At 45.3% G+C, this 13,225-nt stretch overlaps 1 protein-coding gene across 1 annotated transcript; it reads right to left on the bottom strand.

Annotated features, from left to right (window-relative positions):
- Window positions 1-5,883: 5,883 nt before the first annotated feature.
- On the bottom strand, window positions 5,884-9,910 carry LOC147331870 (ADP-ribosylation factor-like protein 4D). Its single transcript, XM_086288167.1, has 3 exons — window positions 9,726-9,910; window positions 8,480-9,177; window positions 5,884-7,049 (listed from the first exon to the last, which is right to left on the bottom strand). The coding sequence occupies exons 2-3, from the start codon at window positions 8,921-8,923 to the stop codon at window positions 6,885-6,887; spliced, it is 609 nt and encodes a 202-aa protein (XP_086144293.1). The 5' UTR covers window positions 8,924-9,177; window positions 9,726-9,910; the 3' UTR covers window positions 5,884-6,884.
- Window positions 9,911-13,225: the final 3,315 nt, after the last annotated feature.

Here is a 13,225-nt window from a genome sequence, read left to right as displayed (position 1 = left end):
GGGTGTAAGATCATGTAACACAGCTTATAGTCAAAGAGAACTTTGTGGCATATTTTGGAGCATTGTTCTCCTGAAAAACTAATCTTTTGATACTTTTTAAAGTCAGTCAAAACTCCATTGTTTAACAAGGCTGACGTCGCAGGAATGTGGTTCACTTACTACCAACACTGTGCATCAAGGTAAACACAGGCTGCTAAATTTAAAATATGAATCGTGATTTACTTTGTTACCGATTTATTTTCTCACAACAGGAATGTGTAGATTCATAGTTTAGATTTGTTTAAGCCGCTTCGTGAACAAACTCTTGCTGTTTATCCTTTGACTTGTTCGGCATGTTTCCTCTCATAACATTACAGGCTTCTGAATAAACTGACTGAACTCACTGGGCCATCTGTTGCTCACACACACATATACATATGAAGATCCAATTCACGTCTACTGTTTTTGTCATTACATCATCACCCAGAGTCCTGAACAGCTGGTTCCCACATGGGAAATATTGACTGAGCATAATCCCGACCATCTTTTTCTGGACAGCTGGTGAGCAGAGAGTCAGCTCTCACAGAACTGCTCTGCAGACTCTTCCACTCAGTGTGCAGGGGATGAGCAGTGGTTTTAAATGCTTAAATGGACTGGTACTTATATAGCACTACTCTCCCGGAGTGCTCAAAGCGCTGTCTCTCTCCTCGATTTGAGCACTTGAAGCATCGACTTGACTACAAGTCTCAATAACCTCTCTCTCACACACACAGTGCTTTTACATATATATATAGTCATATTAGTAAGCAGCCCCCCTCCTGTGGTACCACCTGAACCACATGTCCTGTTTCAAACCACATTTTTAGGCATCTGTTTTCTGATCCTTAAAACAACAATGATCCAGGCTCACATGCAGTAGAATAAGTTACTTGAGTTGCAAGTGTCATCATGTAGATATGTGAAGGTTCTCAGTGATCCAGCTCATCGTAGTCTGAGGAGCTTTGAAAGAAAAGCATCAGGACTTCTTTAAGTTTCTTGAAAACGTTTCATCCAAGAAGCTTCTTCATTTCTAAGGTCAAATGGAGGAGAGTCCCAGATTTTTTTTAACCCTTATAGGAGTGTCCCCCAAGGGGGTCATGGACCCCCTGTTGATCCTCACACGAGCCTAATTTATTACCTAATCACACGAGCCAAGGTGTGAAAATGGGTGTAGGTCACAATCAGCCAAGGTTTCGTGTGAACCCATAATTAAACCTAGCCCCACCCTATCACGTGATTGCCTGAGGTGGCCCAGGATGTGAGTGGGCGTTAAAGCTCCGCCCTCTGTTCAAGGATGGTTGTTCACAGTGGACATAGGCTGTATCCCGATTCAGGGTCTGCAGCCTTAAAGGCTGCATTTTAAGGCCGACTACGTCACAGCGACGCGACAAAGGCTGTCCCAATACAAAGGCTGCTCGAAATGCGTCCTTCATTTCCCTGAATTTTAAGGATGTGGCAGTGTAGACTTCATGGCCCAACATATCCCAGAATGCATAGTAAACTTTTAACAGTAAGTACTGAATATGATGTCAGTTATTTATGTGCGAATGTTTAATAACGAAGAACATTAAAACATTAATGTTGGCCACATGTCGGCAAAGTTATGTGACATTAGTGATGTGTACAACTAACTTAGTTTTAAAGCCTTTACTTTAAAATATATATATATAGTCGACCTTAATCTGACAGAGAATGTGATGATTTTGTGGATAATTAAAGTCAGTCATATATCCACAAACACAACAAGCTGAAAGTCAGTGATGCTGCTCGGTTTGCAGTCCTGAATATCACAGCACAAGCAGGATTCACTGCACTGTTAATGTTAGCTGTGTTATATTGCTGCCTCTGTTCGGTGGTGTCGAGCCAAACGGACTTTAACGTGTGTTTGAACGAGCTGACGGTTCACTCGTTAAGCTGAAAGAAAGATGCTTTAATCACAGCAGTCACACATGTGTCCACTGCACCATCTGGAACTCTTCTTGTTTACACTCGTAATAACACAAACACTAAATCCTGCTTCTCTGGTGCTGTTGTGTAGCAGTGTGTACACCTGAGACTGTCACCTGTCTGTCTGTCCTGCACTCTCTCTCTGTTTCTTTCTCTCTGATTGTGGAATAAAAGTATGAACATGTGTTTATAAGTTACACTTGTGTTTGAATCCTGCAGCTTATCACACATTTGATTTCCATGTGTGACGACTGCAAGTGTCCAGAGTGAGGACAGACTGAGGGACCCACTGCTGCACATCATCTGTGAGGCTTTGCACCCCTGATGATCCACCAGGACAAACTCAGCAGTGTGTGAGGAAGAGGAGGAGGAAGAGCCAGCAGCAGCTGACAGATGGAGAGAATAGACAGACTGTTCCCTGTTTGTGAAGGACTGCTAGGAAAGTTTAACATAACTGTCTGTGCTGAATCAGTCTTATTAGGTAATGTTCAAATAATGTGATCATCCCAGTGTTTTCAGTGTGGGAGAAAGTACTCAGGGCCTTCAAGCTACACACTATGAAAGGCAGCAACAAGTTTAATGTTCAGAAACCTAAAGTCTGTATCAGCAGCAGAATGGAGCTAAAATAAATGTTGGTTTCAGTTCTATGAAGCTTTGAGTATTTTGGATCAGTAGCTGCTGTGTTTGTTGCATCATATTGCTGTAACTGTTTATATATGATCTATATGTAACGCGCGGCGACACTAAAGCGGTCGCGCCAGAATGTCACGCTAAAAAGAAAGATTCTTTAAAATACAAGGGGGAACAAGCGAGTCAGATACCACGGGCACAGAGAGGAAGCAGGTCGGATCAGAAACAGTTTATTACTGGGCCAGGGAGCACAAATAAAAACACCCTTAAAATGTACGTAATAAAATGTTGTCAATCTACTAAAACAATTCTAAAACCCGTAAAACTACCATTTTCTACATTCACTAAACAACAGTAGAGGCCCTGCTCACAAATGCAGGCAGAGGTAAACCTCTGCCCTGCTGCCAATCACAGCGTCGTCTCTTACTGTTGCCGTTCCATGAGGTCAGGACTGGGTCGCCGCGTCACGCTGGCCATCTCGCATTAACCTTCCAGTCTGGGGCCTCCCTCCTTCAGTGCTCAGCTAGCCTGTTTTTAAAAGGTCTTTACACAGCTGATAGGCCACCTCTGGACACACCCCTGCCTCAGCAGGTGGTCCCTATCAGCTAATTTGTCCCATGTGCAGCCAGTCCACAGTGGATAAAAACCATGTTACATAAAACACTAAAAACCATGCAATAGAAACAGAATAAAACCATGCAAATAAAACGACACATAAATAAACACTAAAAATCAGAATAAAAACAATATACAAGATAAATACAAATTTCCACTGTGTGACATATATGTTACATCATATTCTATAAGGATGTTATGTGTTTGTAGACTTTCTGCCCAGTTTGACCCATTTAGCAGACGTCAGCCTGTTTAAGGCTCTGATATCTATTCTGTATGACTTACAGCAGTTATGACATGGTCTGATTTTCTCACCCAATAAAGGAATATTTCATATATCAGTCTGCTCTTCATTCTATCAGACACAGTTATCACAGCTCCTACATTTGCTTTTTACACATATATGTAAGCATTGAGCCACATTTAGTAATGCCAACAAATTAAACGAACAATATTTGTCTCTTATATATAACACATCTGTATACACACTGTCACAGATACTTGTCTTTAAGTGAAGATTTAAGGTGATAGGAAATATAAATAAATGCAACTTGAATCTTTACTGAGGCTCAGTGTTTGACACAGAGTTCATGTTCACTGCTGTAATAACTGATAATGATTAATATAATAACTATAATATTGGCCATATTATATTTACATTACCACAGTGAGATGACTTTAGTCTCATGAACAACATCAGCTAATTGTTATTTACTAACTGATCTTAAACGACTGTTCAGCACAGAAATGAAGCCCAACAATCATGTTCACAGTCCTGTGGTCTCAGCCTCAGATACTCATCACATCACACAAAGCTCTTGTAGAAACAAACAAACAAATGAACAAAATATGTTCTCCTTCATTTCTGTCAAACAAAGCTGTATGAAACGTTTCCAGCTGTTAGTATCATGGTTGCTAGGCAACCTGGGCGGCACGACGGAGGCCAGACCGTCACATTTCACGAGCCTACAAGCCTCGCACTTCCAGCCTCTTTGAGTGCGGCCCTTGAGGACCGGTAAGGCTGCAGACCCTGAATTGGGATACAGCCACTGATGCTCTTTGAAACCATCTGTCTTCTCTGTCCAAAATGTGAATGCTGGCATCCTCAAAGAGTGACCTTTGACCTTTAGATGCAGATGGACAGCTGAGGTGGGTCTTGCATATAGATGGCAGCATTTTTGTGTGTGTTTGTTTGTTATTGTCTGTCTGCGAAGAAACCCGATGCTGTGATCCTCGGGCTTTAATGTATCCAATTCTTCATCTAAGTGTTGACTTGTCTCCCTGCCCGTGAAACAGTAGCAACACTAGTGCAGCTGCAGTGTTTGTCATGGTTGCATTGCCTGCAGGGAATGTGCCAGGTATCTAGACCAGCCTGTTTGTGACACCTGATGGCTGGGTGTGGACCAGCACGTTTACGTCAGTGCAGCTGCTCTTCCTGCTATGACTGTGTACACAGACAGCTGGCAGCAGGGAATACAAACCATAGAATGGGAGTGCTGGTGTACCAGTTTCTGTCATATGTACACAAGAAGTCATCTTGTGTGCTTGTGTTCAGCTAACAAAACCTCCAGATAAGCCAACGTGAATTTCATTTGAAATTCTGATTGAGTGGGCACAGCAGGTTTGATCAGGGATTTAAATGCCAGGGGCTGGGGGTTTGAATTTCATTTGAAATTCACGTTCACTTTGGGAAGTTGGAGCGCATGGAGGAAACCCACGCAGGCAAAGGAGGACATGCAAACTGCACACAGCAGATAACAAGGTTTGAACCAGGAAACGACCGGGTCCCTGTGCCAGCTACAAACCAAATCCATTATTTGATACCCAAGCAGCAGCTCACTTTATTTGTTCAATAAAGATGCCAAAGAAGGTGTGAGCAGCCTTGTAGGATAAGCTGACTCCCCATGGGCATGCAGTTCGATCAGTAGCCTGAAGTATGCACATCCTCCTCATGTTTCACATTCAAGAAGAGCTTGTAACACTGAGGTGATTTCTTTGAATAGCATTTCCTTTTTCAACCTGTGGATTAACATTGCAAGTCACACCTGAAGTCACACACGCCCTGTGCACACGCATACATGAAGTATGCGTGTGCACAGGGAATCATGCTATTTACTTTTTGCTCCGACAGCTGAGGTGCAGCAGGGGGGAGCCTCCAATCAGGATAATTGCATTGACTGAGGAGCTGACTGAGTGGGCACAGCAGGCTTTTAATACCAGGGGGGTTGAGCTTTGTCTAAACTCCTCGTGGGATGGCTGAAGAATGCCTTTCCACTTTGGAATATCTGTATGGACTATTGTTAGTAATTCATCAGTGATGATAATAACTCATGGTCATTCACACCCAGAGGATCTGCTGCCAACCATCCCTAGCTGGGGCCTTCCTGGGTGGAGTCTGCATGGGTTCCTTCCCACAGTCCAAAGACATGCACAGTATATATGGTGAGTCCCTGGCTTCCATTCAGACGTGCTCGTATGTATTCACTGGTCTTGAAATCAGAGCCAGAATAATGGTGTTAAACAGGAATGAGTGTTTGGTATTTAGACAGCTATGTGGGTGTGTTTCACATTCCTGTGTGAAGCTTCGCTGCGTGAATTTCAGAGGCTGCCAACAGAATCGTAAAACACCGAGTCCATCCCTCACAGCAAAAAGCACAAGTTTTATTAGGATTCAGTTCAACTCAGCTTTATTTATAGAGTACCAAATCACACGTGTGTGTTCAATCTGTAGTACTGTAAAGCTCAAAGATGGCACCACACCTCCGCTGTGTGCACATCGCATTGGTGTTTTCATGCAACTCATTTTACACAACTTCAGGAGAATTAAGTTTATACATATCGAGCTGTACAGGGTGTGACAGCCGAGAAAGACTTCAGCAAACCATGAGCCTGATTTAAATAATTACAAGACAAAAAACAGAACATCATTAAATTAATATGGCATTAAATAAACATCTTAATATTCACTGAGGAGATGCAGACATGTGTTAGGGTTAGGCTAACAACATCAGCAGACTCCCGCGTCTGCATGGATACTACTGAGGTTAGTGGGGCTGGGTGAACTGGTGACCCGTCCAGGTGTACCCCGCTTCTGTGGCAGCTGGGACAGGCTCCCAGGGCACGATGAATAAAACAATGTTCTCAGGGAAACAATGCTAACATTGCTCAATTTATTCATATTTTACAAAACAGTATGAAGCCATTGTAAAAACTTGTCTGAACTTAACAATCCAGAAACATCCAGCTGTGAGGAGCAAAGCCCGGTGAGAGTGACAGCGATATGCTCGGGCAGATTCAAACACAGGAAGTTCCTGTGGGTGCACAGAAGTGTTGCTCAGTCTGAGGCAGGGTGAAGATTTAGGTGATCGGGTGTAACACGGGCCGTCTGCACCAGTAACCGAACATCCTTCGACGTTAGTGCGTGCTTCAGTGAGTGTTTGCCAGCAGCGCGGTCACTCCCTCCGCAGAGCTCTGTGGTCCTCTGAGAGTTAAAGACAATGAGAAGCAGTTTCAAAGGTCCAAATGTCTCCAGGAACAGAGTCTACACTTGGTTGGAAACACTGCACCTGATCCACAGGACTGACCAGCTTCTTTCTGGTTTCCCACATTCACCAAGTTCCCCGAGTGTCACAGACACAAGTGCTCACAAATTGGCCTGCACCCCTTTATTTCCATCAGCTTTTCTTCTTGCTTTGTCGGAGCATCCTCTTCCTCTTCACAATCATCTCATAGAGTTTCTCCAGGCCGGGCTGCAGACCCTGACCATTCAGTGCTGAGCAGCCCTCCGTGTGGTGCAGGGTGGAGGAGCTCAGCTCGTGGAGGCCCAGCACCTTTTCCACCTTAAACGAGAAAAGTGAGGTTAGTCCCAACCGCGTCATAGGAAGCAATAAGCTACGAACTCTGAGTGTGAAAGTCGCTTTCAGAAGCAGGTCCTAAAGGATGACGTACGCATGTTTCTGCAGGAGTGATGAGGCTAAACAAAGCACACACCATTAACTGCACTATCCTCTAAACAAAAGGACAGACCAACAAAAACAACATTTTTTCACTTTACAGTTGTGCTGATGCTGCAGTTTACGGAGGTCACCCTGCAGCGACGGCACATCTGTCGCTTCATGTGTGACTCTGTGCTGTTGCCATCTCTGCTGGCTCAGGTGTAGGGCGAAGAAAATAATGTGTTCATCCACAAAACTGGAACTTCATGCACATGATGCACCCACATCATGCTGAACTCCTGCTACATGCAAACCTGTTGCTCCAGCCCACTCAGTGCCTCCCACAGCTACACTGTGTTTGTGCTGGCAGGGTAGCCTCAAATGTGCACATCCATGTATTCTTTTAATAACAAACATCACAATGTATGTGCGTCTGCCCTCTGAGGGCTCAGCGAGGCTGAAACACAAACTGTTATGACCCATGTCATCATTTTGTGAGCTGTTTTTGCTCCTCCAGCCTGAGAGTGGTGGTGTTCTTTTTCTCTCCTGTTTTTGCTAATGCAAGTTCCAGGTGGAGGCTGACGGCTGCAAGACTGAATGGGGCTGGCTATAAACTGGGACACATCAAGACTGGCATGGCCCTGCCTACTTCCTGCTTCCAAATACGTTTAACCCTGTACTTTGTATTAAGTTGTGTACTGTGTGTGGTGAGGTTCCTGTGGCTAGATGAGCTAGACTGGTTGTTTTTGTATATACTTTATAGACCTTTGTTGACTGACCTGGCAGCTGTAGGGTGTTTAGGTTAGAGACAGGTCGGAGGCTTTATCACTCCCACCCCGACATTTCCTTTCTCTAACCATAAATATAATATTCAGTTGTTGGCAGCGTTGGACGTTCCTATCTTTCTCGTGTTGCGCTCTGTAGGCTGGGCCAGAACAATACAAATACATAATCAGCTGCTGCTCCAGCACTGAGAAGTACTCGCCCACCCGGTGACTTCTGCCTTGGCCCGACACTGCCTACGGTCCCTGCTCTACTCTGCCACCTCTGTGAGCACAGCCGAGGACAGCGACACATCTAACCAGCCTTTCACACAGAGCATTACTCTATGCACTTTAAAGGATTTTACTGACCTCACATCCAAAGCCAGCCTAAAATCACCAACCTACCTAACATGCTATGAAGGAAGTCCCCACGCAAACTGATGGGTGGAAGTGTACTGCAAGTGTAGAGTGACTATACCTCCAACCACAGCCACAGAGCTAAAAAAGAACAATAAGAAGTAGATGCTGTGCCCAGAGCAATAATGCCGGCCATTCATATTTGATAATTACCTCTGTAGATGACAGCGCTCCATCCAGGTCTTGTTTGTTTGCCAGAACCAGCACAGGAATCCCCTGGTTTTCAGCTGACCGGGTGATCCGGTGGAGCTCCACCTTGGCCTCCTCCATGCGCTCCATCTCCGCTGCGTCCACCACGAACACCAGCCCGTCCATCCTCCGAGTGTACGACTTCCAGAGGGGCCTCAGCTTTTCCTGACCACCAACGTCCCACACTTGGAAAGTTGTGGTGTTGGCTTTGGAGTGTCCGATTTGCACTTTAATCCTTTCCATGTTGAATCCCTTGGTGGGGCTGGTCTCAACAAACTCCCTCAGCTTGAGTCTGTAGAGCAGGGAGGTCTTCCCTGCAGAGTCCAAACCAATCACCACCACATGCAGTGACTGAAAGTTGGGGAGGAATGGGCTGTTAGGGGCCGTGCCTGTTAGCTGGTTCCCCATGTTTGTGCCCTGTGATGGAGTGGCCGCTCTTAATGAATAAAGCAGATCTGGTTATCTCCTCTGGCTTGTTACTATTCTGCTTTTTACTTGTGTCCAGGGTCAGCTTGCTTTCTGCATCCTTGGCAGCGAGAGTGTGTGTCAGGGGGCTCTGAAGGTGTTTGAAGAGTTTACTTGGTTGGAAAATACTTCACACCCTGGCCTCACTTCAAAGGTTACGGGGGAGGGCAGGCTGCCTGGCTGCAGTCACTGAGGACCTGAAGACAAAAGAACAGACAGATGAAAACTCGAGTCAGCGTTTAACAAACGGCCCTGCCTCCGTGAGCATCTTCAGCAACACCAGTGGAGTTTCTATTTCCAGTCTTTTCCAGCTGTGCCCAAAACAGAGCTGGAAAAACCAGGCTCGGGAAGGGAAACCGGAGGAATCCTGCACTACCTGTTCTGGTTTCTGCGCACTTAGTATCATGTCTCACAGTTGGCCCTCTGAAGCAGTGCTACAGACAAAGTAACGACAACAGAATCAAACAAACTATGTTTATATCAAAGCACAAACTAGTGTCAACTGTGACTTCCCCAATAAAAGCTCTTATTTACTTTGAAGACTCGCATATTCCACACAAAAAGGTCACAGTCACGCGCGCACACACAAGCCTTTGTCTCTAGAGAACGAGGAGGAGCCGGAATCCCAGAGGAGGACTAAGCCGACAGCCGCCGTGTGCGCTCCCGGCACACACGGCGGCTGTCGGCGCAGCTCTCGGGTCAGCCAGCGCGCTTCTGCTGGTGGACAAAGATGAACATGTCTCACCTGCCGGTCTTTCCATGCCTGTTCCCGCAGTCAGCGCAGTCATCCTGGGACAAGTCCACCACACAGGGAATCCTCGTAGCTTCGTTTCAAAGGCGCTCCGCGAAGACGTGACCGGTTCGATCCTGAACCGGAGAAGAGTGAACGTGAGCGAGGAGCTCCGGAAACACCCCGCAATCCCGCTGCTGACGTATCAACGGAGGGAGGAGGAGCCTCCTCCTTTTCCCCCCTCCCTCTTCGGCTGTTGCTACTGCTCCTTTAGGAGTCGCTACAGCGGCTCATCCGCCCACAGCATCCTCTGTCACACCAGCCCCTGCACTGCACCCACGAGTCCTCTGTGGGGTCTTCCTGTCTTCCATCGTCAGTGTCCTCTGTCAGATAGAACTAAAATGCTTCTTCTGCCAGCTGAGTGAGTCGGGTGTCAGTGAACACTGAAGAATTGCTGACTGTAGTAAAATGTCCTTGATGTAAGGGCGAGATGGACAGCAGTGTATGTGTTGTTGGTGTTAAAAGGGGCGTGATCAAACGAGGAAATGGGTTTTAAAAGGAAGTTGTACAGCTTTCACAACTTGTGAAAATCATCTACGTATAGATTTTTTTTTCTCCCATCCAGAGGAGGGGTGGGTGAGGGGGTGTTGACACTGGCACCAACTGATTATTTGTAGCACGTGCTTGCTGGAGCTTGAATCTGATGTGGGGAGAAAAAAAGCTGGGAAAGAGAAGGCGTCATGCATTCCTGCATTCTTGCTTTATTAAAGGTAGTGCCTGTGGGCTCGGCTGTCTTTGTTGAACACTCTTCTAAAGAAATCGTGGCTTATTAATTGTTCTTTGTTTTGTTTCATGCATGCATGAGCTCCTATCGTGATCACACATTCCTCATGTTGCATCTCTAGCGTATGGGTGTGGTTTTAATCCCTTTCAGGCCTGATGGAAACCTCTGGTGGCTCTGGCACCAGGGTGCCCCGCCGCCCCGCCCTCTCCTCCCTGTGCCACAAGCAGCAGGCGCACCTCGCAAACGGAGGGCGCCCTTACTCCCAGCAAAGGGGCGATAAAAAACCGACCGGTGCCTGTGCCATTCCCAATACGCGCTGGCTGATGTCGGGGCAGCATGAGTACGAGCATTATTTTTGTTTGTTTTGTTTTTTTCTTTGCCGATGCCCGTGATGCCGCCCCCCCCCCACCACGATGCCGCCCCGGGCAACCGCCCGTGTCGCCGTATCAAACACCGCTACTGCCTGTACTTTCCACTCCTAACAATAATAAACGGGCTTGTTACTTCTGCTTTAACCACTTTGTCGGGATTTATTATCTGACGTCACCACAAACCTTCAAACATTCTTTCATTAATCTTTATTTAACCAGCAAAAAAATCTCCATTGAGATTAGAAAACGTCTTTTACACGGATGTCCTGGCCACGATGAGAAGCAGCAAAGTGCAAAACAATGTACAAGTGCAAGAAAAACATCCAAGTGATTTGAGCCTAAGCAGTGAGGCGTGTCTGTGTAATAATCACCAGGAGATGTGGCATAAGAGAGATACCATGTGCCATAGTCAGGGATAAAAGTGGCCCCACTTTTATCCCACAACACCAGAATGACTGCAGGTGCAATCAGATCTTGATCTTGATTGATTATATCAAGTGAAGCAGACATTCATATAAATTTACCTGATGATGCTGAGATTCATCGACTGAATTCCACCTTCATACCAACTATGCAGGCATAAGAAAATCCATTAGACCAAAGTTTGTATTCCCATTTTCTAATATTTTATTATTACATTAAATAGCACAAGGTTCAGCTAGCTTTGAACAAAAGCAGCTGGCAGAAACATCCTCCAAAGAGCTAGGTTTGACTTTCTTACTTTGAGCACATTTCAGAGCCTGTGCTTTTTGACTTTTACTCGAGTAAATAAGTTGAACCACTGCTTTAGCTTTTACTGGAGTGTGTTTTTTAACACTAGTACAGTCCGCTTGACCACTTGAAAAATGTAAAATAAATAAATAAATCATGTTTTGCATAGTTGGATCTTAACGAGGTTCCAAGTAGAGCTTCAACATGCAACAAGAAGAAATGGGAGTGAGACAAAACATATTTTGAGAAATTTATCGAAAACAACGCTTAAACTGAAACCGGCTGTTTTACACTTGATCTAAGTGTAGCCTCGCTCTCTCACCGCGGTAAAGTGAGCCGTCATTTGTGAGCCGCGGTCAAGCCAGCCGCCTCCTATCCGCCGCATAAATTTCCTTGCGCTTTTACACAAGTCTTTACGGTAGCGCCTTTTCGCTTTATGTGCCGATTGAAAGCCTATACCCGCGCACACGTGCGCGCGCGCGAACAGTCGCACGCACATGCGTGCACACAAATTACAATGAAACAGCCCGATACAGTCAATACAATTATGGAAATGTCAGAAATTCATTAAAAGTCATCCTGAGTAGTTGATGTACAACTTTCAACACATTCCTCCTCTGGGACACCTACTGTACCTGTGTGCCAAGTTTCAGCCAGATTCACTGTAAAATTACTCAGAAATTAAAGGACATTTATATTCAATTCAATACAGTCAATACACTACAATTATGGAAATGTCAGAAATTCATTAAAAAGTCATCCTGAGTAGTTGAGGTCCAACTTTCAACACTTTCTTACTCTGGGCGTCCTACCGTACCTCTGGGCCAAGTTACATCTCAATTCAATGTAATCTTTATCAAAAATTGAAAGAACAATTATATGTCAATGCTGGATGTGTGTCCTTTCAAAGTGACACTAAATAACAGAACTCAGGCACATCAGGGAATAATCCAAAAAGGCGGATTTATTAAACAAAAACAACATACAAAATATCTCTAACCCATACTACATAACCTAAAAAGAAACAAAGGGACACTTAGAAGCACAAGGAAACAATACTGAAAGGGCAAGAGACACAGCCCAAACATAATCCACAACTAAAATGCCAAAAGAACAAGTCATCCCACATAGCAGACGGGTCTTGCCTGGATCTGGTGTCAAGCCGGCACTGCTGGCTGACTTCTGGCATGGTAAGATGGCACTGTTTATGTGATGGCATGCCACATTTGGCCTGATTGGGTGAATGTGACATGTTGTATAGAGCACTTTGAGTAATATGGGTGAGTAAAAAAGTGCTGTATAAGAATCAGTCCATTCACTGTCTGAACAGAGTTTCGTCATGTTACTTTTGCACTATTATGTTCCAACACATGTTGTTATTACATGGCTTACATGGCTAAGGTACACATTAGGCTGACATCTGGGGCCAGAGCTGAAACTGTTCTGGGCCAGCACAGGGCCAGCAGTGTGTCTGCAACTGGCCTTGTGTTGGCGCATGTGTGGGCCACCTCTGGTAAACCAGATCTGGGCCACCAGAGGGCCGTCATTCTTTGCGGTACGCAGGCCATGTGTAAGCACATTGTGTGGGACAGATCCAGGCCATACCAATTTTGCTATGTGGGAGGAATTATGTAAAAATAGAAACATCA

This window comes from Aulonocara sp. 'chitande type north' Nkhata Bay, linkage group LG4 (genome assembly GCF_057382095.1).
Source record: "Aulonocara sp. 'chitande type north' Nkhata Bay isolate Kocher_YH1m ecotype deep benthic linkage group LG4, A_spYH_male_GT1.1, whole genome shotgun sequence".
NCBI lineage: Eukaryota > Metazoa > Chordata > Actinopteri > Cichliformes > Cichlidae > Aulonocara > Aulonocara sp. 'chitande type north' Nkhata Bay.
Note: the sequence above shows the minus strand (reverse complement) of the source record. Positions and strands in the feature narration are given on the sequence as shown.